At 48.6% G+C, this 24,434-nt stretch overlaps 9 protein-coding genes and 1 non-coding gene across 10 annotated transcripts; 5 read left to right on the forward strand and 5 right to left on the reverse strand.

Moving 5' to 3' along the window:
* The first annotated feature begins 134 nt into the window (after positions 1-134).
* GGS25DRAFT_475422 (uncharacterized protein) lies at positions 135-842 on the forward strand. The gene has a single exon (XM_049259708.1). The coding sequence runs from the start codon at positions 177-179 to the stop codon at positions 738-740; it is 564 nt and encodes a 187-aa protein (XP_049120015.1). The 5' UTR covers positions 135-176; the 3' UTR covers positions 741-842.
* Positions 843-2,563: 1,721 nt separating this feature from the next.
* GGS25DRAFT_475424 (uncharacterized protein) lies at positions 2,564-4,815 on the forward strand. The gene has a single exon (XM_049259709.1). The coding sequence runs from the start codon at positions 3,008-3,010 to the stop codon at positions 4,613-4,615; it is 1,608 nt and encodes a 535-aa protein (XP_049120016.1). The 5' UTR covers positions 2,564-3,007; the 3' UTR covers positions 4,616-4,815.
* Positions 4,816-5,428: 613 nt separating this feature from the next.
* On the forward strand, positions 5,429-7,363 carry GGS25DRAFT_518144 (putative flavin-containing polyamine oxidase; the record flags this gene model as incomplete). The annotated part of the gene is made up of 4 exons (XM_049263491.1): positions 5,429-5,657; positions 5,773-6,405; positions 6,527-6,938; positions 7,021-7,363. The coding sequence occupies 4 exons, from the start codon at positions 5,429-5,431 to the stop codon at positions 7,361-7,363; spliced, it is 1,617 nt and encodes a 538-aa protein (XP_049120017.1).
* Positions 7,223-8,597, reverse strand: GGS25DRAFT_119724 (uncharacterized protein). Its single transcript, XM_049256114.1, has one exon. It carries the CDS (start codon positions 8,464-8,466, stop codon positions 7,504-7,506), a length of 963 nt encoding a protein of 320 aa, XP_049120018.1. The 5' UTR covers positions 8,467-8,597; the 3' UTR covers positions 7,223-7,503.
* Positions 8,598-8,767: 170 nt separating this feature from the next.
* GGS25DRAFT_119797 (uncharacterized protein) lies at positions 8,768-11,612 on the forward strand. The gene is made up of 4 exons (XM_049256115.1): positions 8,768-9,862; positions 9,920-10,751; positions 10,818-11,038; positions 11,114-11,612. The coding sequence occupies exons 1-4, from the start codon at positions 9,231-9,233 to the stop codon at positions 11,295-11,297; spliced, it is 1,869 nt and encodes a 622-aa protein (XP_049120019.1). The 5' UTR covers positions 8,768-9,230; the 3' UTR covers positions 11,298-11,612.
* Positions 11,613-12,050: 438 nt separating this feature from the next.
* Positions 12,051-12,123, reverse strand: GGS25DRAFT_t11. The gene has a single exon. It is a non-coding gene; the product is annotated as a tRNA-Lys (tRNA).
* A 638-nt stretch (positions 12,124-12,761) lies between these two features.
* On the reverse strand, positions 12,762-13,525 carry GGS25DRAFT_529160 (iron reductase domain protein; the record flags this gene model as incomplete). Its single annotated transcript, XM_049265256.1, has 2 exons — positions 12,762-13,085; positions 13,200-13,525. 2 exons carry the CDS (start codon positions 13,523-13,525, stop codon positions 12,767-12,769), a joined length of 645 nt encoding a protein of 214 aa, XP_049120020.1. The 3' UTR covers positions 12,762-12,766.
* A 5,042-nt stretch (positions 13,526-18,567) lies between these two features.
* Positions 18,568-20,285, reverse strand: GGS25DRAFT_512905 (glycoside hydrolase family 16 protein; the record flags this gene model as incomplete). The annotated part of the gene is made up of 3 exons (XM_049262836.1): positions 18,568-18,639; positions 18,691-19,427; positions 20,270-20,285. The coding sequence occupies 3 exons, from the start codon at positions 20,283-20,285 to the stop codon at positions 18,568-18,570; spliced, it is 825 nt and encodes a 274-aa protein (XP_049120021.1).
* A 281-nt stretch (positions 20,286-20,566) lies between these two features.
* GGS25DRAFT_119837 (histone H3-K79 methyltransferase) lies at positions 20,567-22,911 on the forward strand. Its single transcript, XM_049256116.1, has 2 exons — positions 20,567-21,593; positions 21,668-22,911. The coding sequence occupies exons 1-2, from the start codon at positions 21,013-21,015 to the stop codon at positions 22,587-22,589; spliced, it is 1,503 nt and encodes a 500-aa protein (XP_049120022.1). The 5' UTR covers positions 20,567-21,012; the 3' UTR covers positions 22,590-22,911.
* On the reverse strand, positions 22,822-23,931 carry GGS25DRAFT_119851 (autophagy protein 16). The gene is made up of 3 exons (XM_049256117.1): positions 23,563-23,931; positions 23,101-23,471; positions 22,822-23,033 (listed from the first exon to the last, which is right to left on the reverse strand). Exons 1-3 carry the CDS (start codon positions 23,645-23,647, stop codon positions 22,857-22,859), a joined length of 633 nt encoding a protein of 210 aa, XP_049120023.1. The 5' UTR covers positions 23,648-23,931; the 3' UTR covers positions 22,822-22,856.
* Between the last annotated feature and the right edge of the window lie 503 nt (positions 23,932-24,434).

The following is a 24,434-nucleotide window of genomic DNA, read 5'->3' on the forward strand; positions in this document are numbered from 1 at the left end:
TTATGATAGGCTTAGATACCCATTATGTCGTTGAAAGATTGCGAGTTTCTATCCATTTGAATATAGGGGTTGAAAGGGGGAAAGGCAAAAAAAGGGGCGTATAAGTGGGGCCATCCTCCGAGCGCGGCCATGCCCTCAATCCGGCCAAGCGTACGTACCCACAGCCGCAGCTGTGAATGGCGAATGATTCCTTTGAAAAAGTTGAAGAAAAAACCTCAATTTTTTTCTTTCTCAATACACCAAATTATAAAGGGTCATTCTTTCAAATGGCGACACACTCGTCTGCCCCGGCATATGTACTCGGCCTGGCCTGTTTCAGCCGAGGCTTGATGGCCATATTCTCACCACGCGATGAATACGGCCGTGTCGGCCTGCCGCTTGAGCCTCACTATATAGCTATTGCTGCTCCTCCCTCTCCTTCCTCCTCCTCCTCTTCATCGTCATCATCTTCTTCTTCAGAGAGTCAGCTCCATGGCTATGTCGAAGAGTCCGGCGTATCACCGCTTATGTATTTCAAAGGAATACGTGAAGTCAGCTACGGCCTGGTGCTGATGGCACTGCAGCGGCAAGGCCACGATGACGCCGTCACGACGGTTGCAGCAGTCTTGTCACTCGCAAGGCTTGGGGACGGATTAGTCGTCTGGATGAGAGGAGGGAACCAGCTCAAATGGAAGGCGTCCGGCCATTGGATTACGGGAGTCGGGCTTTTAGGGTGGGTGGTTTGGAGATGGAGAATTTAAGGAGACTTTGAACCGCTAGGGATGGTATAGAATAATAGCATTCTTCCTACTTAGGTAACAATCAAGCCGACAACCCATGATAGTTTCACCAAAGAATCAGTCTACCTAGTGTCCATACTTTCTCGCTATATTTCGATTTCTTACTTGGTTACCACCGTACACCTCCTACATTCTTCAGCGCCACATTTGGCGCAATGAGTGTTATTTTCAACGAGCATCGGTCCATCACCACATTCACACTGTGGGTATTTAGTACACACGGAGAATAGGGGTTGAAGGTTAAGCACAAGAATACATACACAACACCAATAAGGTTTGGTTGTAGGTGAGCTTTTTCCAACCGTTGCGCAGGGGAGTGTCGTCGAAATTTTATCCATCGCTGCGGTAATTGTAGAGACCTCTACTATAGATAGTAGACTATATTTGGTGCTCCTTGTTATGTCTTCGTCCATAAGTTCGCATGATAGAAAAGCATTAACCTGGTTATATCTTCAAGTGATGCTCGACGTAAGAAATTGGCATAAGACTTGTCGTGGAAGTGCGGTGGTAACACGGAAGTATTCCATGTATGGGGTTTGATGGATCAAGAAATGGCACTCAATGTGAACGACTCAGCGTAAAGGGGAGGGAAATTTCCTTCCCTCGCTGTTCTAGTCGATGATTAGGGGAATGACCGCCTTAAACTACCTAGTAGACCAACATTGAACCTCCAAATAAGGAATCATGTTACATTTATATGATATCTGTTATTCACAGATATTAGACTAATAGGTATATATTTAGGAATAGTTTACCAAACGCTGAACGCCAACACTTTGAATCTTGCGAATTCAGGGGCTACATAGTTACTACTGGACTTTCAATGCTGCTTAGTCATCAAACAGTAGTAAGTACCTAGGTACCTAAGCTAAGCTAATAGGCTATGATTTGTTACATACCTAGGTTAGGTACATACCTAGGGTACTACCTACTAGGTACCTAGTAACTAAGTTGGAATGGGGGGTCCCAGGCCCTCCTGGTCTTCTGGCCCCCTGTCTATTAATGGATCTAGTCTAGCCGCCTTTAAGATAGCGCGGTACATTGGAAAGAAAGAGATAAATTTCTACAATCTAATTGGTTAAAAAAGCTCCAACTGCCATTCTGAGCATAGCTCCTCAAATCCAGCCAATTGAACCATCCCACTGTTCCCCCTTAGGGTTAGCCTTTTTCTGATTTCGGTCCTAGTGCAAATCATATGCTTAATTCGGACAAACGTCTCATTTAGATCCGGATAAACCTTGGCTCGCTTAAGAGGCTTAAGCCTTTCCACTAGCCGTTTTAGGCTAATACATCTAGCTTTAAATAGCCAATCGGATCGGGAGTTGATCCACTGCTTTACCTACTTTTTCGAAAAGTAGCTTTCTGATTGGATTGTTAGCTTCAATCGGAAAAACCATTTAAGCCGCTTCAAGTATGTCACGTGACTTACGAGGGGTTTGAGTCCAATCAAAAGGCTCGATTTGGATTAGCTGAAGCAGCCGTTGATTTGTCCTTGTATGGTGCTTCGTATGTAGCTGGTGTTACAAGGTATTTTTACAAAAATTAAATAATATGATTGGTCAGCTGATGAGGTGATGAGATTTGATTGGCTGAATAAAAAAGAAAAAACAATTAAAAATGTAATGGTGGAAGTACATGAATATATAAATTAAAAAGCGGAACCTCTGTTAAACCGCGCACTTTTATTGGCTTTTAAAAGACGCTACTTTACAGGGGGCCAGAAGACCAGGAGGGCCTGGGACCCCCCATTCCAACTTAGTTACCTACCTAAGAGCAGTTTAAACTTCTGAACTTGCAACTTGAATCTAAAAAAAGAAACAAAAGACTTTTATATCCTTTTTATAGTCTTTTACATAATACCTACTTGACTACCCTCTATGTGCCTAGGTATACTACTATAACCTAAGTAACATGGAGGTTTCCAACAACAAGTTCGAAATCCGCCCTTACGTCGCCGTGTTCCTGATAACAGAGCGGTGTTTGTTTCGACGCTGCTGCAATGTCCACTCGAAGCCAAGATGTTCATAGGTTGGTTCAGATTAGATAGCACTAAAAATGACGCGTCATGCAACAAGGTCAGGTACACGAATGGGGCCACCACACTGATGGTCACAATGAAGCGGTGTCGTTGATTTAAAAAAAAATTGGGTTTTTATCTTCAATCTTGGGGTGCTATTCAATGTGTTACTGTTACTTAATGGTAGACGGTCGTTATATACAGCTAGTTTATGAAGATGACGCCAATCATCATGAAGTTGTCAGCGCTGATGCTGCTGCTTGTTACCGGAGGAGCCGCCTCTCCCACCAGCAGCAGCAGCTTTGGACCCGATCCCGAGAGCGCTCGCAAGAATGGTCCTCAGATATTCAACGCCGTGCACAACGCGATGCGCGAGTTCGGGTCAGCGTTGCACCACAACGGGATGTCGCTATTTCCCGGAACCATCTCCGAGGGAGTCCTGTTGTACCACGGATCCCCCACCACGGAAGTGCCCGAGACGTTTGAATGGCTTGCGTTCGAGATAGACCACGCAGAGACGTTTGCTCGCGGCCCATTCGGGCTCCCTAAGACCACTCGTCTAGAACACTATACCGAACCCCCCCCGCCCAAGGGGGGTCGGCCGCCTAAGCCTCCCCCCTTCGAGCGGAGGCCAGGGCCAGGTTACCTGCACGTCTATCAGGCGACGCGGCCGCTAAACATACTATACATTGACGGGACGGCCGCCGGAAAGACGGACATGGGCACGCTCGACACCCAGGACATCCTACTGGCCGGCAACCGAAGCACGGTTCCGTTCGCCGAGTGGGACAGGGCTCGAGATCTGTGCTCCCTGGCCGCGGAGTGGAACATCGACGGCCTGGTGCGCATGGAGCCCGGCTTCGAGGTGATACACTGCGATTTCACAGATGGCCTACGACTGCTGTACGTCAACCAAGAGCCGGCGATGGATGCGCCGGGCGCCCCCGACAACGGCTGGATCAATGTCTTCGAGTGGATGAGGGCCGCCGCGTCGCGGTACTACGGCATCGGCTCGTCGCGCGTCGTGCTCGACTACTCCGCCATGGTCTCCGCCTTCTTCTACCCGCTGAACCTGACGAACCCGAACCCGAAACGGCCGGAGTTGCCCAGATTGCTAGGAACGAGCGATGCTGAGATGCATGCTGTGAAAAAGCACGTTTCTGCTGCCGTGGCCCGATCCCTGTCGCAAAAGCAGACGCCCGTAGACTGGCAAGGTGTCACAGACATGATCGTCACGCGGTATGCGCGCCGTTTACTCTTCATCGCGGAGACGGATTCGCTGGACATCGTGAGAAGCGAAGTCAACAACCTGTTAACCGTCCACATTGATTTCTCTGGTAACAAAACCGACGAGGGGTTTACATTCGCACGGCAGCGCTGCACAGACTTCTATCTACAGCCAGTGCAGGTGCGCACGCCGGAAGACGAGCTGATCTACGCCGCCATCGAGAACACGACCGCCACAATTTGCAAAGCGCTATTCGACACGCGTCAGCTTCTCGTCGAGGGCCACGTAGCAGACGAGGCGACTGCTCTCAGCGCTACGAAGCAGCTCTTCGGCTCGCTGATGGAAACCCTGCGGTGGGCCGAGTGGAAAGACTGCGGGCCGTGCCGATCGGACGAGGTGTGCTTCATCGCGATGTGGCCGTTCGGCAACGTCGAGGACCACGACAACCCGAGCTGCTTGAATTACTCCATTGTTCGCGACCGCAACAACTATTGGAACATCCCGGGCCAGTGGCCGGGGCCGATGCCGAATTGCACGATGGAACACTCGTGTGAAAAACGTGAAGACCTGCTGCGGAATGAAGAGCTGTGAAGAAGTAGGAGCTTGTGGAATGCGCATATAAACGATGGTGACCATTGCTTTCGATATCCCTATAGAGCTCTTTTTTTTGTTATATACCTATATAGGCATACTACGTGCGCGCTGGCGAATCTCTGGTCTTACTTGATGAGATACATACACGACCTTAGAATATGAATTGTTTTATACCTTCAGCTTGCTAATTTGATGTTGTTCGTGTTGTTTCTCCTCGACTTCTTGCGGTCTTTTATTGTCCCTATCTTCATGTCTATCCTTAATACGCGTAGGTATTCGTAATTGGGTAGTAGTCAAAGTTGGCTTTCGGTGTTTTAATGCCGATCAAGGTATTCAACCGTATGTTTCAATGCTATCTTCCCCATCCCCTTAAAGTTGCCTAGGTAGGAAATGTATGCATACCAGGTAGGTATGCATCATGGATCATGGGCCTTCTCATGGACCTACCTAGGTAGGTTAAGCAGGTATTCAGCTCAGCTCAGCCATCTGTTATCTCTTTTTTAGGGATGCAACCTCGAAATCGCCTAGCTTTGTGTCTCTAGCCAAGCCAAGCCTGCCGCTGGTGTGATATCAGCTCTCAAATCCGCAGCCCCAACGATAATCCTAGCTATCTATCCTCGGTACCTGCCTACATACAAATTACATAACTACCTAGGCAGATAGATCAACATCATGGCGATGTTCGTATATTCGCACCAGCGGGGGATATAAGACAAGTGCTTCGACCGGAACCCTGGGGCAACATAGGGTATTGAATACCTAAGTATATTCATTCGAATTACCTGAGCACGAGGTTGGTCTCATATCACTATGGTGCTCATAAGGTCACCGTCGTTCGCTGTGTGGTACACTGTCGTCGCGGCTCTTGGGTGTTCTGCTCGTATAATTCCGCGCCAGAATAACGGGACCCAATGCCGTCAAACGAAAGTCGCTATCCTCGGAGCCGGGGTGGCGGGTATCACTGCCGCTCAAGCGTTGTCGAACGCGTCGGTCTCAGATTTCCTAATTATAGAGCGAAATGACTATATCGGCGGTCGCGGTATGACAAAATTCCGTTGTTATTTGTTGGCGCATGGAATCAAGAAGTCCATGTGCATTCATTTACATACCTAACTTATAATCGGAATGATGAGTTTAGCTGATTTTCACTGTAGTCGCCCACACCGAATTCGGAGAGAAGCCTGATGGGACGCCTTACATAGTCGAGTTCGGCGCGAACTGGGTTCAAGGACTGGGCTCAGAAGGGGGGCCAGAGAATCCCATATGGACGTTGGCAAAGAAGTATGGGATAGACAACACGTACTCGAACTACAGTGCTATACTCACGTATGACAAAACCGGCGCGACAGATTTTACCGATCTGCTTGATGAGTATAACGATGCTTACACGACGGCGGAGCAGGATGCCGGGTACATATTGACAGACAACCTGCAGGACACAAGTATGCGGGCGGGGCTCAGTGTCGCCGGTTGGAAACCCAAGAAGGACATGAAGGCTCAGGCAGTCGAATGGTGGAACTGGGATTGGGAGACAGCGTGGCCGCCCGAGCAATCCGGATTCTTGTTCGGTATTACTGGGTATAATCTCTCGTTTTACCAGTTCAGCGATGAGAATAATTTTGTGTGGGATCAGCGAGGTTTCAACACGTTTGTTATTGGCGAAGCATATGAATTCCTCAAGGAGAACGACACCCGACTCTTGCTGAAAACTGTCGTGGAAAAGGTCACGTACAGCCCTGACGGTGTGGTTGTTCACCTTGATGATGGCGGTTGCGTCGAGGCTCAACGTTAGTTCGCGTTCCTTTCGTTCCCCCTATTTTGAAAATCCCCATCACATGATCGATTTACTTTCACATTGGTGGTTATTGCCTCCTCCACGGCCACAGCTGCTAACTTAGCGGGCCTTAGATGCCGTCTCAACCTTTTCCCTTGGTGTGCTCCAGAATGACGTGGTCGATTTCGAACCACCGCTGCCGCGATGGAAACGTGAGGCCATCGAGCAGTTCCAGATGGGGACGTACACCAAGATATTCCTCCAATTCAACGAGACGTTCTGGGACCGAGATGCCCAGTTCTTCTTGTACGCCGATAACATCACTCGCGGTTATTTCCCAGTCTGGCAGTCACTTTCAGCCAATGGCTTTATCCCAGAGTCTAACATCATCTTCGTAACTGTGGTTGACGACCAGTCGTACCAGGTTGAGCAGCAATCAGACGAAGAAACCCAGGCGCAAGTGATGGCGGTGTTGAGATCTATGTTCCCTGATATCGACATCCCAGACCCAATCCATTTTATGTATCCCCGATGGAGCCTGGAGGAGTGAGTAACGCGAACCTAGCCCTCACTTTCTAAAATTTCCGGCAAAATGAGCTTACAACTGACCAATCTACTCCCTGCGCAGATGGGCCTATGGCTCGTACAGCAACTGGCCAATCGGCATGACGCTCGAGAAGCACCAGAACCTGCGCGCCAACGTAGACCGACTCTGGTTTGCCGGCGAGGCTACCTCGGCGCAATATTACGGATTCCTGCACGGGGCTTGGTTCGAAGGACGTGATGTAGGGATGCGCATTGCAGGTTTGCTCGGCCAGGGTGGAAATTATGAGTGCGATGGTAATTCGACCTTGGGCTGCGGGTTGATGAACAATTATGAGCCTCTCCTGGGGACAACGTCCTTGAACGAGTATGATGTGAACAACGGGTGGTCGGCAAGTAGCTTTTCCACTTGGGGCTATGAAGAATGAGATTGAACTCGTGAATGCGCGTTTGCATCCCGTTCTCTATACTATTTCCAACCGCCCAGGTACCCATTTTGATTAGTGTACATAGCTTACTTTGATGTTTTCTTCAGTCGTCAATGACCTCTGTGCTGCTTAGTGGACGATTATCGTGTCTCTTCCCAAATTCGGTCCAAGGCCTCCTGTCTTACCTCCCAGGCCCAATGGTGGCAAGTCTGGTGAACGACAGGACTCACATCTCCTGCACTTTCTTCGTCTGCGTCGTCGCCTTCATCAATCACGCTCCGTATCCCCTTCTGCACATACTTTTTGAGCAGAGTCCTGCGCCACCGTCCCGTCTCCCCGACACATTTTCTCCATCTACTGATTTGGCGGTCATCATCTGCGCAACGCCGACCCAGCCAGAATCGGCAGTACCACTGGAACCAGCCGCGCACGTCATACTCATGCGCAATCCATCCCGCAGCCTCCCATTCCTCGATGCTCTGGCCGCACGCTACACCGTATTTGTTGACTTCTGGATCGTATGCTTTACTCGTGAGATACCTCTGCACGTCAAGGCCGGCGGTCCATGACGAAGGAAGTTCTGTCCAGTCTTCAGAGATGGTGGTGCGAAGATGTTGCGAGTATAATGGGCGCCAATAAGTGCCGCCAAAGGAGCCTTGGCGAATTATGTCCTCGGGAGACTTGTTAGGGGTAAATGAAGGGTGCGAATCAAAGTGGTAATCTCCTTGTAGGTCGCGGGCGGGAGGGCCCGCGACAGGAGTCCACAAGGACCAATTGGCGATCAACGCCTTAGCGTCTTGGTTCGGCGATGACTGAGGACGGGAGGACCCAGGAGCTGATGCTTGGCTTTTACGAGGCAGACGTTTTAACCTTTTCGACGGATTTGGCTCATCCTGGGTATTGTCGATATATACAGGATTTACTAACGCGTTTGCGATTCGTGCTGATGTCCTGGTGGGTTTACTGGCCTCTGGTTTGCGACGCTTCACTGCAGACGGCTTTGAACCCTTTTCTTCTTTTATATCATTTTGAAGCCCAATGTCTTTCACCAAGGCCTCGTTACGCTTGATATTCTCGAGCCGGCGAGCTTCATATTCTGACATGTTTGATGTTGGCCACCTACCTGCTAAGGTACCTGGAAGTATTCAAGTAACCTAACCGATATGTAGGTTACATATATATGTAGGTTACATATATATGTAGGTTAGAAGAAATGATGAAGCGTCTGTGAACGTCAACTACGTCATATATCCCAAGCCACTAACCTTAGTTTATCTCACTACCTTAAATCTATGTACATGTATGTCATTGATGCCGGCTCTAAATTCTAGTACGTAGTACGTAGTATGTACTATGTAGTATGTACTTCCAACTTTTGAAGATTCAAGTATCAAGGTTCCAGACCACTTTGTGCATAGAATTGCGAAAAAGATGCGGACCCAATGGATAGGTAACTCATGCTAGCCCCGATTTCATTACGCTAAATCGGCTTAGCCTACTAAATACTCCACATCAACAGCGCTATGAACGTCAGTTTTCAATCTCAACCTCTTTCCTCTTAAAATTCATACAGAGCAAAAATGAGAAGGAAAAAAAAGATAACAATCTAGACCAACCCAATTCACTTCCCCGTTGGAGATAGTGACGGTTTTAGCCAAATAGAAAAAGAGAAAGAGAAAGAGAAAAAAAAAACTTGAAAAATTATTCAATAACGAAGAGGACACTATCAACGCGTTTTGTCATGGAACATCGCATCCAAAGAGAAAATCAACTCAAGCACTAGGTTATCGAACACGCCTTACGTAACCGTCCAATTCATCAAGAACAACCACAAGGAAGCAGATCCTTTCCTTTCTAATCGTCAATCATGTCGCGAAAGTCTTCCGACAGCACGGTGACAGAGAAATTCCCTGAGATACCTGATATCAGCCTCACAGCGCCATCGCCAATGCCTGATACTACTACCACGGCAAGCGCGCCTGCTGCTGTTCCTTCACGAATTCCTTCTCGACATGGATCACGACATGGATCTCGTGTACATTATGCCTCGAACATAGATACCACCAGCCCAACACAAGCGCCCTACAACTCCATGTCCCCCAACACCGGGTTCCGACGCCGAATGAGTCGATCCAATACATTCAGGACAGTGGAAGAATTTGAGGACTTCGAAAGTCAGCCAGGTTGGCGGCCAGGTGCCGAACCTGGTATTGACCCTTCGAAGCCTGATGGTGGACAAGAAACCGTGCCAGACCTCCATGCCGAATGTCAGATTACCGTTGTCGACTACTCCCAAGATCAGTTGGAGGTCCATGAGCTAGACAATGCCGAACTCATCGAATTTGTCAAGCAGCCACAGCCAAGCTGGGTGAAGTGTCGGTGGATTAATGTCAATGGCCTATCATGGGATGTCATACAAGCACTAGGTCAATATAAAGACCTCCACAGGCTGGCAATCGAGGATATCATGAATACGAGGAATCGAACCAAAGCAGAATGGTAAGCACTTGTTACTTCCAGCTCATAATGGCGCATTATCTAACACATACTCTATAGGTATGCCAACCACGCATTCATCATCCTCACTTGCCAGAAATTGGTCCGCTTGATCGAAGACGATAGCAGCGACGACGAAAGCTCAGATGATGAGTATGAGGAGCCAAGCAGTAAAGGCAACTCTGTGACCAAAACTTTCAAAAAATGGTTCACTAAGAAGAAGGTGGAACATCCTACAGCAGCTTCGGTACTTGAGAGCGGTGCGAGGGTGCCTCCGGCGACTGGCCACAGCTTCACGCATCAGCCTACGGGGTTCTCTGATGTTTTTAACCCCAACACGCTATGTACGCTACAAAGATATCATGCTTCACCCAACACGGCTCGAACAGAGTATATGGAGAAGCATTCGGCGATGGTATCTAGGGGCGTGGCAGTTATGGCCGAGCAAGTTGCTATGTTCATCACCTCGGATAACACAGTCATCGCCTTCTTTGAACAGTCAGCCGACGACGTGGAAAAGCCAATCCTCTCTCGCCTGGCGAGTCCAACCACAATCTTGCGACAGTCTTGCGACGCTTCCATGGTGGCCCAAGCTATCATCGACGCGATCATCGATATGGCCATACCTGTTACGGCGTGCTATTCCGATGTTGTAGGTGATCTAGAACTTGACGTTCTTACTCATCCGTCGATTAAGCATACCAAGGCCCTGTACATCATTGTGTCCGAAGTCAATAAGATGTTCAGTCTTGTCAATCCCATACAAACGCTCATCAACGCGTTGCGCGACCACAAGACGAAACTGACCGCGGAAGATGTTACCAGAGAGTTACAGAATCCACTGGGGGGTGTTATTATCACTGGAATGACATACACCTACCTAGGCGATGTGGTAAGTAGGATATGGTAGAGGTGGTCCTATCCCGTGTTTTTGACTAACTCACTTTTCTCTACCTAGTACGATCACTGTATTCTCATTACAGAAAATCTTACCCAGATCAAAGAATCGGCTAACCATATGATCGACCTGATCTTCAACACCATTGCCACATCCCAGAACGAGAGCATGAAACAGCTCACTATTGTAACAATCATCTTTCTGCCCATGACCTTCTTGACTGGTTACTTTGGGCAGAATTTCGAACATTTCAGCGCCCTCGAACTTGGTGTATCGTACTTGTAAGTAATAACATGCTTTCAGTTACCCTCAGCCCTAGTTTCTGTGGGAAATATCATATACTGATTCCAATATAGTTGGTATATCGCAGTTCCTGTTGCAATAGCGACGTTCTTGATCGTGATGCGAGAGATGATATATGAATGGATGGTTAGATTCTTCCAACGTAGACATATCCTCGGCGTTAGAAAGCGACGGAAGGAAGGGGTCGAGCGGGCCAAGCGAAACAGAAGGCCACAACCGCCGCGGAAATTCTTGTGAATTTTCAGGAGGAAAATTTTGTCGAATTGGTCGTACTCGGGGGGTTTTTTTTTTTTGCATAAATGATACCTACCTACCTAGACAGGCGCTTTTGTATATAGTAGAGGCCATTGCTTGTTGGCCGGACCAGATTTTGCATATAAACAAATGATACCCCTGTGGAAATACGGTAATGTGAAGAGGAACGCTTTTTGTGGAAGCGAAAGGAGATGTTGGCTCTGACGACTTTTTGGCGACCTCGGGAGGATCCATGTGTGACGTGAAACCCCTGAATGCGACAGTTGGTAAACTCCCCAAAGCCTAGGTACCTATCATCTCATAGGTTAGTTTTTATCTCCTCCATGGCCATGCCTCTGTGGTGGGATGGCTTCGCCAACTTCATTGCTATGGTGCGTATATCACTTCTTTCACTCTTACTCTGAGAATCTCACCAACACCCAAGTTCGGCGTAGATTTTGTGTATTACCTTCACGGCCTACTCAATATCAATTCTATTTGAAAGAGACCGATATCAAGGCATGAACAGAGAGCACAAAGGAGTCAGCCAACTTAACTTAGGGTTATCGTCACTAATTTTCTAGGTTGGGCCCATAGTATTGGAATTGAGGCTAGAGTCGGGTTAGGGTTAGTTAGTTAGGGCCCATCACCTACCTACGCTAAAAGGGAGGGAGGAAAAAAAAGAAACCAAAAAAAACCAAAAAAAGAATTTTCAAGTTGCCTTTTTCATTTCTGAGAAAGAAGCATTAGGAATTGAGCCCAATGCGGGGGTCGAACCCGCAACCTTGAGATTAAGAGTCTCACGCTCTACCGATTGAGCTAACCAGGCGGATTAACTGAACTAGTTGGAGTTGGTTGAAAGAGTACAGTGTTATTGCCCTCTATCTATCGCGTCTAATCCATGGATATCCACTACCTATCTACCTAGTATCTAGCATAAGTTATTCTTAGCGTGGCAAACGCAGAGAAGAGATTTTTCATAAAGTCTAGGTTGTCCTCAAGATATGTGGTCATCCGGAGATATGATGCTGGTTGCCGTTCTATCCACCCGAGCTTACTAGCCTACAGAGTCGTGATACCTCCCCAATAAAGGGGGATGAACTATAGTGTCTGGATGTCTGTCTGCCTTGACACGGAAGAGAGATAAGGGGTTTATTAAAACACTTCAGGTCACCATGACCAACCTACTAACCAGGTACCTCTAGGTAACTGCTTCGAATAAGATTCTTCATGTATCATATGTGTATTACATCTCGGCTCCCAACTTGGTCCGCGAGGAACAAATGTACAAGCTCTTTCTTCCCTTCGCAATATCGAAACACATCTACTACTACACACCCCGAAGTCAGCCAGTTCATCAGTTTGAACCAGCCAACCCCCTTCTCTCTCTCCCTCCTTCCCGCGTTTAGATCCATCCCATCGTACCTAATACCTAGTTTTATCGTGCAACCTAGGTAGAGCCTTTTGTCGACTCACTTCAGCTGCGCCACCCAAGCGTCGAACTGCTCGGACTTCGCGGCGGCCAGGTCGAGGGTGAAGATGCCGTGCTCGGAGTGGATGCCGATGGGCGACGCGGGGTCCGTGACGTCGATGGGCGGCGCCGCGGACGCCGCGAACGCGAAGCTGGCGGCCGTCGCGCCGGGGTCGAGGGCCTCCTTCGCGCCGCCGTTGTGCGTCCACGTGCTGCACCCCTTGCACAGCGTCGTCAGCGTCCAGTGCGTCGCGTTCGTGCCGGATCCTTTGAGCACGGTGTGCTCCGCGGACTCGTAGACCTCGGGCTGGACGTGGGCGCTGGGAATGAGGCAAGCAGGTTAGTATTTAAGCTAGCTACCTAGGTTGTGTAGGTATGGTCCCGCAGTCTGGGGAGAGAGAGAGAGAGAGAAAGAGGGAAAGCTCCAAACTCACCTCGCGAAGCGCGCCCCCGGCACCGTGCTGTTCCCGTTCGCCCAGCCGAGCGAGATGGGGTTATACAGCATGCCGCCGCCCCAGGCGATGCCGGCCCAGCCGACGGATTTCGGCGCGACGATCTGGAGCAGGATGTCGAAGGGGCCCTCGGCGACGCTGGGGATCGCGATGCGCCAGGTGATTGGCGCCACGCCGACCGAGATCTCGGAGTAGCAGACGCCGGTGGGCCCGTCGCAGTACTTCGCGGACGCGGCGACCGGGGCCGCGAGACTAGGAACAGCGAAGAGGACGGCTACGGCTGTAGCGAGGCGAGCGAGATGACCCATTGCGCATATATATATATATATACCTTGAAATGATGAACGTGATAGATCTGTGTATGAGCTCCTGTATATGCCTATCTACCTGACCTAGGTATCTAAGAGAAGCCTAACTAGTAGCCAGCTAGACTGGGCTAAGCGAGGCCTATATACATGAAAGGGCGTCTGGGATAGCATATATCCGGGAGATCAGCCTAGAACTAAACCTGGAGGCCTGGGTGACGTATCCGGGGCTGTGAATATTAAATGGTACTTGCACGGCATAGAAGCCTCCGTCACTGGAACTTTTGGCATCTGAAGATGACGTCCGGTATGCTACATAAACCCCTTAGAACCTCATTTGGTAGAGTACTCCAAATATATATCTAAAGAGTTTATCTAAATATGTTGGTACCGATCAATAGGCTAGAAATCAATATTTCCAGAGTATTTGGCATAAACAAGTTTGTCTACCTAACTTTTAAGCGCGATGTTGACGATCTCTGTTTATGATCCTATGATAACCCCAATTCAATCTAGGTCTCTATGAATAGTTGCTTCAATAATCCCTTCTACCCACGTGAGCTCTTGTCTATCTGAAGGGATGTGCAACTCTTCTAGCTTGTTGCTATTGTCGTCATTGAGACTAACTAACTGCACGGCGATATCTGGGAGCTTAACCAAAGTCGTGCGTCGTTCACAACGTTTACTTATATCTCTACAGCCCCAGTTTCGAGAATCGAACCCTCGAGATATACTCCAACTATCTATTTTCTAGGAATTTCTTTTTTTAGACGCCTCTCCTCCGGCAGCCGAAGAAGCGAAGAAGCGGACCTATATAGGTCGGTAGTTGCATAGTAGGTAAGCATTATATCCTCACCACATCATAGGTAGCATTGACGCCCCCATCCCCCAAAATCCTGCGCTCATTAGCCGCCAGACGCCGTTTCCCCTTTCCTCTGTGCTCTCTCTCCAATTTCAGAACAAGCAAGCATTCGGCAGTTGTCGTTTGAGACAATCTGCGGAGCAGCAAAGCGCGAGCGAACCACGCTTTTGGTAATGGAAAGGGGGTAAAATACCCGATTGCTGATTGGCCCCCTTACCCCTATCCCTACCTATCTAATGGTACAATACTATATTATGATGTAGCATCTATGTACCCCGCCCCTCTGGATCCGAACGGTTCCCATTCATTTAGACTGCAGAGGCTTAAGTCAGGGAGCAGGGCTAGCCCTAGAATGAGTAGGGTAGGATGACGGAAGACGGTAGGGCCGCGATGTGACACAGAGGGGGGGGGGGGGGGGGGCATACACTATTAACACACCTAGTTAGGTACTTTCCCATTTGTGCTTGATTAACAGTTGATCCGCCTTGTTTTTTGGTGGTTAGCATAAATGGGTTGGTAGGTAAATTCGAAGTTAGGATGCGGCCCAATTGAGTGACGCGGTTAAAGAACTTTGAGTTACACTTCGAGACCCTTCAGGTAGTCTGTCAAGCTTTACTAGAGATGTATTCGGGAATTTATCCAAGTTGTAACCAAAAGCCCTCAATATCAGAGTAATTCCTAACTACCCACCTACATACATGTATGTAGAGGTAGATTCGATCTAGCTTGGCGGGAAGTACTCCCTTCTACGCCCTGAATATGCCTACTCTCTAATAGCATCAATGTTAGGGAAGAATCAGGCTCAGCTCTTGATGAAAACACAATGTTTAGGTACTCTATAATTGTACAATAACCATCTATCTACCCAGGTACCTTCCTAAATACCTATATGAGTTTTCTTTCTGGTCCAGTAATCCCCCAAGTCAAAGAAACTATATAAAATACAGACCTACCTATATATGCAAGAATGTTGTCCCAACCCAATGCTAACCAACGTAGTTAATGCAATATCCTATCCATCCAATCAATGTCCATGTCCTGCTCCATATCCATGACCACGTCTAAGCCACCTGCGCAGCGGAGCTGTTGTGCTCGTTTGAGTAGCGGCCTTAGCATCCCCTGCTGTACCAAGAGGTGCAGTGCCCATCGGGTAGCTACTAGGGAAGGGGGCCTCGACAGTACTAGTAACAGTCACTTGTGCAACTGTCTGCGTGACAGTCACCGAGACCGTTAAGGGCTCGCAGTCACAGGCCGCGCCCGACGGCTTGGAGCCATGGGATTGGTACACTGTTGCAGTATTCGTAGTAGACGACGTTACGATAGTCAAAGTATCGCTGCTGGTTGGGTAAGAAGCACCCCCAGGCGAGTTTTTCGAGCTAAGAGGAGCTACTATCAGTTGACTGGCACGCGAAGAGTTTTAGTGAGCATTGAGCACATAATTAGGGGGAATTAAGGGTATATGACTAACCTTGAAGCTGCGCTGACTACATCAGATGCTGACGGCGGGGGCATCGCTGCGGTACTCGATGGTTCACTCATCTGGTAGCTCGGGACATCAGCCGTTCCCGAGGATGCTATGTAGTAACTGGTAGGGGTAGCACCTGATGATACAGAAGCTGGAGTCTGAGCCTGCGGTATGATAGTATCATATTCGATTACCGTCGTGAAGTAGTTGCCTAATGTCACTGTTGTGCCCGGTCTAGAGGCGTTGGGGTACAGTCCAAGCGAGCTAGCCGCAATAGCCGCGGTGCCTGCAGTGGTAACCGTGCCAATATCTTGTGTGGGGTAGTATGAAGGAGGTGCAGGAGTATCAACAAAGCTGATAGTCGACGTAACTACGATAACCGATCCACTTACAGTATTGCTAAGTGTAACAGCAGCGGTAGTGTACTGTGACCCTCCAACCACGGCAGACGTGCCCGAAGTTGGTTTGTCTGCCACAGGGCAAACAGTAGTAGAGACAGCAACGATCTCTGTTGTTACCGAGCCTGATGCAGGGCAATTCGTAACTCCTGGTGCACAACTGGTAACGGTGTGAATATTTGTCGAGTAAATAGTCGAGGTCGTGTAAGTCGGCGCAGATGTTGCGTACGATTGCACAGGCGATACGTGAGATGACTCAACTAGATGACTACTTGACCCAACCGAAGGCACTGACCCCATCGACTTAGTGGTACCTTCTGGCAACGCTGTAGCAGTCTCCTCAACAGGACAGACCGTTGTATAAGCTGGAACGATCTCAGTTGTAACCGAGCCAATCTTAGAAGAACACTCAGTCGCCCCAGACTCGCATGAGCTGACCGTATAAATACTACTTGTGTAAACCGTAGATGTCGTCATGGCAACGCTATATGTAGAGGTATTTTTCAATGTGGCATATGACGAAATTGATTGAGCCGGTACAGACGATTCCGTACCCACCGCAAGTGCCGAAGACGTCCCTTGGATGGTTAGCGATTTGGAGATTGGGCCTATGGTCGTATAGAGAGAGATAGACTCCGTAGTAACCTGTCCCAACCTAGCAGGGCAGTTTGTAACATCGGGTGCACAAGAGGTTATGGTATAAACATTCGTGGAGTATACCGTCGATACAGTGGCCCCCGTCGCATTGTTGAGTACTGGAATAGATGAAGCTGAGTAGCTCAAAACTGGCGCCGTTGAGCTACCAGAAGCATACACGGTAGAGTTTTGGAAACCAGTGCCAGAACTAAGGAGGGAAGAGCTTGTTTCGGCGGAGTTTACTGAGCTGGCTGTGCCGGAGACGCTGCTAGAGCCTAGTTCTGAAGAGCTAGTTCCTACGGAGTTAGATGAGTTGCTGACGGTGTGAATACTGCTAGAGGTAGACAACGGAGCTGATCCAACCGACGTTGGATGAAGAGAACTCGCGGAATACGTAAGTAAAGATGATGAGGATGGGATGCTCTGTGCGGCCACCGTTCCACTGTAGGTTGTCCCATCAAGAATGGTATGAGTAACCGGGCAAACAGTGGTGTATAAGGAAACCATTTCAGTGGTCACATGGCCCACAGGGCAGTTCGTAACTGTAGGAGCGCAAGACGTAATGGTCACAATATTTGTTGAGTATACGGTGGACAATGTAGACGTGGTAATCTCGCTACTGACGCTATACGTACTCGGCATTGTCTGTGAAGAAGATTGGACTGCGGAGGTCGAGTACACTTGGAATGAGGCACTCATATTAGCGGTAGACGAAGACGCTGACGCTGAGCCTACAATGTTGGAGGATAAGCTTGAGTGAGCCGCCGCAACGCTGCCAGTGCTGGCGGTGCTTGAGGGAACTCCCTGGGATCCACTTGACTTAGTAGCAGATGACACTGTTGTTGACATCGAGATCAATTCCGTGGTAACCTTTCCCACTGGACAATTAGTAACACTTGGTGGGCATGATGTAACGGTATAAATGTTTGTTGAATATATCGTGGAAACACCGTTATCAAGTGGGCTTGTTTCGCTAGATTTAGGGCTTCCGGATGACATTGAATAAGAATATATAGTATCGCTCGTTGTACTAAGAGATTCAGACTTAATTGCCGAGCTAGATGAGCCTGGATAGCTGGAACTAGATTCTTGTGAACTTGAGCCAGATGCCTTGGTTTCCAAGCTGCTAGCGGAAGTAGGTCCAGTCGTTGAAAACACGTTCGGGTATGTAGGCTCCTTAATCCCACTGGAGCCAGACTCGGCCGTGGTGCCGCTGCTAGTTCCTAGCAAGTATGAGCTTAGACTACTCAGAATTCCACGGCTGCTGGTTGGGGAGCTTGTTGGATATTCATTGGGACCTGATGAAGCAGGCGTGTTTGTTGATTTGGTTATGGATTCTGCCGTGGACTTGGACAGTGGGGACGATGATGACGATGACACGCTAGCAGCTGGATATGTAGCAGCGGGTTGGGTAAGAGAAGAAGATACCGGTGAGCTAGCATCGTACGTGGGATACCCTCCAGAACTAGATGTAGATGAATGGGCGCTAGATGGCGGACTGACCGGATACGTAGCAGGTGATTCGATAGGGGATGAACTAGATGCATGGGCAGAAGGTGAATTGGCTTCATACGTAGCATATCCGGTAGAGGAAGAACTTGAAGTATGGATGACAGAGGATGATTGAGCTTCGCTAGCAGCCGATGGAGGACTCATGGGATAGCTATCATCAAACGCGTCGTTCCTAGCAAGCCTTGCGGGACGAGTCGAAGGACCGCAGCCGTCCGTGATCTTCTCGATCGAATCGGCCTTCCCACTCTACCCATTGTTAGTAAAGGTTTCTAAGTAATACGGGTGATAAGCATACCTTATCCTTATAATTGTACTGGCAGGCCGGATACTTGTTTGTGATATTGACGCTCTTGACATACGTAGTGTAAGGAACGCCGTCCATATCTATCTCGCCACCAGCCCAATGAATAGTCCAATAGTTGTTCGTTGGATCACCACCTCCCCATACTCCAAGTTGAAGCTTCATGGGGGACTGAGGAAAGGCAAAGCCGCTAGGAGTGTCTTTGGCCAGAACGCTACGGACAACCTTGTCATCAACGTACCAGTTCATGTGAGTCTCATCCCACTCAACCGAGTACTTGTGAAACTGCTCTGTTGGCTTGAAAGCATCTTTTTGGTAGGTTGCCGCATCATCCCACATCTTTCCCTGTGAAAAGATACTCGTCTCGATAGCCCACATCCCATCCTTAGGTGGGAATGGCTGCTCTCCGAACTGGTTGCCAGAGAATTCATAGTCAATCTCATCTTGAGTATCTGACCATAACACGGCGTTGCTGATCACACCTTGACCTGGAGCAATTTTCATTTCGACATCGTAACGGCCTCCAAGCAGGTAGAAGTCGGTCCACATATTCGGGGCATCTCCTTGTTTCGCGTAAGAAAACTCGGCTCCATTGGAAGTGAACTTGACAACTTCAGAATCTGCAATGGTCCAGTCTGGAGGGGTGCCTGTCTGCTTCGTAAAATCAATATAATAATTACTTTCCGATAAAGCCTTCTTCGGTTGGCAACTCGTGTGAAGGGGGTTACAGTCTGGTTGTAGTTGGCCATTGGCGAATTCGGCTATCAAGCCCAAAGCGCCAACTAAGCCTATGATTCCATTTTTTGACATTTCGATAACTTAAGTTTAGTCTATTATGTTATTAGTATTAGGGGTATCGTTGTAGAGAAGAACTCCTAAAAGGGGGGGGAAATGCCGGTCATGATGGCCCCATCGTTGGCCATATTAGTGATTATGAGAATAAAGCGCCATTGTTGAATTTTCTCCTCAATTTTGGCACGACAATGTCAAAGCAGGGATTGAAAGATTCCTTATTTGGCTTCCCGATCCGGGAATATTATCATCCAGCTGGGCTTTGAGGGGGGTCAGCCACCAATGGGCTTGTAAGGTGACCCTTTTGCCTTGACATTAAAGGGGGGGCAAGATGGAAGAACAGACTTGTCATAATGAAACCTAGTACGAGTATACGGCTCTTTCATGAGCCACGAAAGGTCTTTCAGGAATTACCTAAGTATTCAATAAGAAAATCAAACCTAGCTATTAATATCTTTTCGCTCGCAAGCCATTGTAAAGTGTCATGACTACTACTATCCATGATGTAGGAAAGCACGGTATAGGCTGACGACAATCTTCAAATTTGACCATGGCTTTCTTTAGAGCTTAAGGTTGGAAGTTAAGATACTTCATTCGTAAGAATCATTACTATGTATGTTTGACGGCAACCTTGAGGCGTTTGTCCTTGTAGAAGTGAAGTGGACAAAGGATAGGTACATGTAGTAGGCACAAAAATATCGATCTCGTCTCTAGAGTGCCTAGGATATCCTCGGTAGGTATAGAAAGGTTTGAAGTCTTCAAATAAAATATGATTGGCTACAGTATGTACAATACATGGTAGGTACCCTACCAAATAATTGTCCGATGCAAGCAACTTGAGTTGTAGTACATTAGGTACCCTAGGTAGTACTAGGTAGGTACTACTAGTAGTACATACTATGTATGTAAGAAAGAAAGAGAAAAGAGTGGGTCTCGCACCTCAGCCGCCTCATTCCAAATCTGTTTCCAACGGGGCAGCAGGCTGCGGACTGCCTGCGGGTTGCGGACTGCGGGCCTCACCTGTCACCTAACCAGACTACCTTACTACCTAGTAGGTACCCTGTAGTTCAATGTTACTAGGTACTTGTACCATACAATCAATTAAATCAATCAATCATCTTTTTTTCTTCTTTTTCTTCTTTCTTCTCTTGCCTCGTGCCTCGTTTCCATGCAACACACACAACATTGCACTCTTTTCCAACCTTGATTGCCCTGCATTTCCCGCATTCCTTTTTTTTCCCCATGCATTGCGTTAATATTATTCCTCTTCGCAATCTAGCCACTCCCTTTCCGCATGTTATAGAAGATATCCTAGGTATACTCCATTAATAACCACGGCCCAACATCACGTTGTCCCGCATCCGCATCATTACCGCTACCGCCGTTATTATTATTATCCTTAGCAACAACAACCTTTACGCCATCCGGTGCTTATCCCCCGCCGAACCGTTACTAAAGGCACCTTACCTACCTATCTATCACAGACACACCCCTATCGCATCGCACTGACACGTTAAGAGAACGATGGGCATCTTTAGCCAAAAGTCTAAAGTGAAACCCGCGCCGCAAGAGGTCCGCGTGGAGAAGGTCAGGGTTCCGGCCAAGCCGCGCCCCTCGCGACCTGGCCTGGCCCCGAACAGCAGCAGCAGTAGCAACAACGGCCCGCGCAAGCCCACCTCGGGCCCGTACTCCGCGTCGCCGCGCCCCTCGCCGAAGCCGCGGCTGTCGCGCCCCACGAGCGCCTCGCCGTACCCTTCGTCCGCGGACGAGCAGCGACGGGGAGGCGGAGTGCTCGCCCGCAAGCGCAAAAACATCACCAGCACCCCGCGAGACTCGCCCGCCTTCGGCAACGACTCCGATGACGATGACAACGATGAAGACGACGACCCGTTCCGCAAACGCATCCGACACAGCGAGACGCGATCGGTCGACCTGAACCGCAAGCTGCGCCACAAGAAGGCGTTCGGCGATGAGGTCAGAGACCCGCGCATGATTCACGCGGCCGATATTGCGTCGGTGGCTACTAAGTGTCCCCCTATTCAGGGCGCCAACCCAGAAGAGGTCGCCATCGAGCTGCAATATCCGTCGCGGTGCACGCGCGAAAGGTGAGACTACTGACTAACCCAACCCAACCCAACCCAGAGGGCATTACGAACTTAACTAACACGCGAGATGGAAGGTACGAATTGGTGTGGCAGAAAGATAAGATCGATGCAGTCAAAGATATCCTCTCCGTACTGGAGCACGTGGCTGAGACATATCTCACCGATGACGAAGCGAAGCCCTTCATTGATCACAACGCAAGCTTTAAGCGACAGATGGAACGCGCTATCAGCGAGAACTACAGAGACGTCGCAGTTTTTAGAACAGCACTACAGAATTACAACGACAAGCTACTACAATTGGTTGAGAACGGCACAGTGGCCAGGAACATAGATGAGAATCACCACCTCCCGCCCAGCCTCGTCTCCTTCATCCTCAACCAAATATACGACCGCACCGTCGCGCCCAAGGTGGAGATGCTCACCAAATACGAAATGGGCAGTGACAATGTTTATGGCGAATTGCTACACCCCTTCATTACAAAGCTACTCGTTGAGCAAACGAAGATGACTTCCGACCAAGTCTTCATAGATCTCGGTTCTGGGGTGGGCAATGTCGTACTCCAAGCGGCACTCGAGATCGGCTGTCGAAGTTATGGCTGTGAGATGATGGAGAATGCCTGCAACCTTGCTGAGGCGCAGGAGAAGGAATTCAAATCACGATGTCTTCTCTGGGGCGTCGCGCACGGGAGGGTTCATCTCGAGAGAGGCGATTTCCGCACCAATGCGAAAATATTGGAAAAATTAAAGGAAGCGGACGTGATACTCGTCAACAACAAAGCCTTCACTTCCACTCTCAACGACGCCCTTATCAACATGTTCCTAGACCTCAAGAAGGGCTGCAAAATTATCTCGCTAAAGTCATTTGTCCACGAGAACAAAACAGCTATCAACGACGTCGCAAACAGCATCCTCGACGTCGAACACTATCGCTATCACCAGAATTGGGTGAGTTGGGCCGCATCTGAAGGTGACTACTATATCTCAACGAAGAAGTAAAGTAGAAGGTATCACGCAACCTAAAAGAGAAAGAAGAATCGAATCAGCATTCATATTGATCTGTATAGAATAGGGAAAGAAGGCGAAAGAACACGCGTTAAGGATACCACATTTGCATAGACGAGCGTCATTGAAAGGATACCAGAGCGAGACCACTGCGGTTAGCACTTACCCTACAGGTGTGAGGGTGTATAAATAGAACACGGCGTCACAATACATTCGTACTGATATCTCTTCCTTCCATCATTCTGCTAGGCCAGGCGTCCGTCACCTCCGACTCTTACTACCAGGTGTTTCGTTTTCCAAGTTCATGGCATCCGCCTCGTGTCGCATCCTCTTCATCCATCGTTCCACCAGTTCCTTATTTTCGGCAGAAATCTTGGCTGCTTTCTGCTCCGTGACGTCTAGCTGGATGTTTAAAGTCAAGTTGTCATCTTGTATGTCCTAATGATACACGTCAGCTCCAACACAATATACCCGCATGACAATCCCCGCTATGTAACCCATTTACCTTGAGCATCTTGTTCTTTCCAGCAAGCTCCTCGTTGCGATCTTTTAATTTCGCTTTGAGGGCATTCCTCTCGGCCGTTAGCTCGTTAATTCGCTTAGCACTTCCCTGGGTCCCCGACCGCAAGGTTTTCAGCTCATCTTGGGCAGCCTTGAGGCGGCCTTGTAGCTGGCCCTTTGACCGCAGCGCCTCGGCTAGCTCTAGTCTCAGCTGTGCGATGGTGGGGTCTGCACTGCCGGCCGTGTCGGTCGCTGACGTAGGTTTGCCCGAGGCTAGCTTTTCGGTCGACGGGGATGGTTTCGTAGTAGTAGAGGTCTTTTGCCACAGAGCCTTCTCGGCCTCGAGGGCGGATAGACGATCGGCAAGCTGGGAGCCTGCGGACACACAAAGTTTCGTTAGTTAGTGCAAAGAAGGCGTCAAGAAAAAAAACAGCCAGTAGAGAGAGTATTGGTGGTTGGTGCTGACAGGCTTCGACGAGGTCCTTGTTCACAGGATTGTTCCGCTCTGCTTCTTGCAGGGAGGAGAGATAGTCGTTTCGCCAATCGGGCATGTTGATAAGCTAGGCTGCCTACTACATAATACCTCTGTAGCACTAGGTAGTATTGATGAGTATATACGATATGAAGTATGCAAATGATCGGTATTATTCAACGTCTAAAGCTTTTTGTGAGCTAAGTTTATTTCAAATGTCTTCAAGTTGTGAGATTAGATAAGTTTGATTTAAGTTCGGTGGCTTTGTGCTCTGAACATTGGGTTGTGGAGATAACTACTACTAGTACATAGTAGATGGATGGCGGTAGAGGGGTAGCAACTTATGTACCTACCTACCTAAACTACCTACCAATTTAATACTACACTACTAGCGAACATGATGGAGCCGTGTCATATGTAGCATGCAAGCTTAATGTGATCCATAAATATATATGGTACCCACCAATAAGGCTGACGGCAATTCTACATAGTGCTCTTTACCTAATACTACATACATGTATGTATGTATCCATTACAATGAATCGCCATCAGTCATCAATGCCATGTGATGTGTACATAGGTATACTACCATCTTACCAACTCCTTGGGTGTTGGATGTCTGATATTGCAAAACTGTAGTGTAGTTATGGGGCCATTCCTTTTAAGAACATGACACCGGATAGGAAGCTCGACGAATTCTAGGCAGGGTACTACATAGGTAATTCTCGCCATTTTTAAAAGTATCAAAGATTCGAAATTTAACATCGCGTCTGGATGGCTGGCAAAGGCAAAAAACGTAGGTTAGTGGGAATCATTACGCAGAATCATGGCAGAAGAGTAAAATGCACCTTACACTTCCCATTCAT

The sequence above is a fragment of the Hypoxylon fragiforme genome, assembly GCF_022984875.1.
Source record: "Hypoxylon fragiforme strain CBS 206.31 chromosome Unknown GGS25scaffold_2, whole genome shotgun sequence".
In the NCBI taxonomy this organism is placed as follows: Eukaryota; Fungi; Ascomycota; class Sordariomycetes; order Xylariales; family Hypoxylaceae; genus Hypoxylon; species Hypoxylon fragiforme.

Coding starts and splice junctions, on each gene's coding strand:
- GGS25DRAFT_119837 (XM_049256116.1), top strand. CDS start 21,013: ATGGGCATCTTTAGCCAAAAGTCTAAAGTGAAACCCGCGCCGCAAGAG. Junction 21,594..21,667: donor TCGCGGTGCACGCGCGAAAG/GTGAGACTACTG, acceptor GCGAGATGGAAG/GTACGAATTGGTGTGGCAGA.
- GGS25DRAFT_119797 (XM_049256115.1), top strand. CDS start 9,231: ATGTCGCGAAAGTCTTCCGACAGCACGGTGACAGAGAAATTCCCTGAG. Junction 9,863..9,919: donor AATCGAACCAAAGCAGAATG/GTAAGCACTTGT, acceptor CATACTCTATAG/GTATGCCAACCACGCATTCA. Junction 11,039..11,113: donor GAACTTGGTGTATCGTACTT/GTAAGTAATAAC, acceptor ATTCCAATATAG/TTGGTATATCGCAGTTCCTG.
- GGS25DRAFT_475424 (XM_049259709.1), top strand. CDS start 3,008: ATGAAGATGACGCCAATCATCATGAAGTTGTCAGCGCTGATGCTGCTG.
- GGS25DRAFT_475422 (XM_049259708.1), top strand. CDS start 177: ATGGCGAATGATTCCTTTGAAAAAGTTGAAGAAAAAACCTCAATTTTT.
- GGS25DRAFT_119851 (XM_049256117.1), bottom strand. CDS start 23,647: ATGCCCGATTGGCGAAACGACTATCTCTCCTCCCTGCAAGAAGCAGAG. Junction 23,472..23,562: donor CAAGGACCTCGTCGAAGCCT/GTCAGCACCAAC, acceptor GTGTGTCCGCAG/GCTCCCAGCTTGCCGATCGT. Junction 23,034..23,100: donor GAAAGAACAAGATGCTCAAG/GTAAATGGGTTA, acceptor GTGTATCATTAG/GACATACAAGATGACAACTT.
- GGS25DRAFT_119724 (XM_049256114.1), bottom strand. CDS start 8,466: ATGTCAGAATATGAAGCTCGCCGGCTCGAGAATATCAAGCGTAACGAG.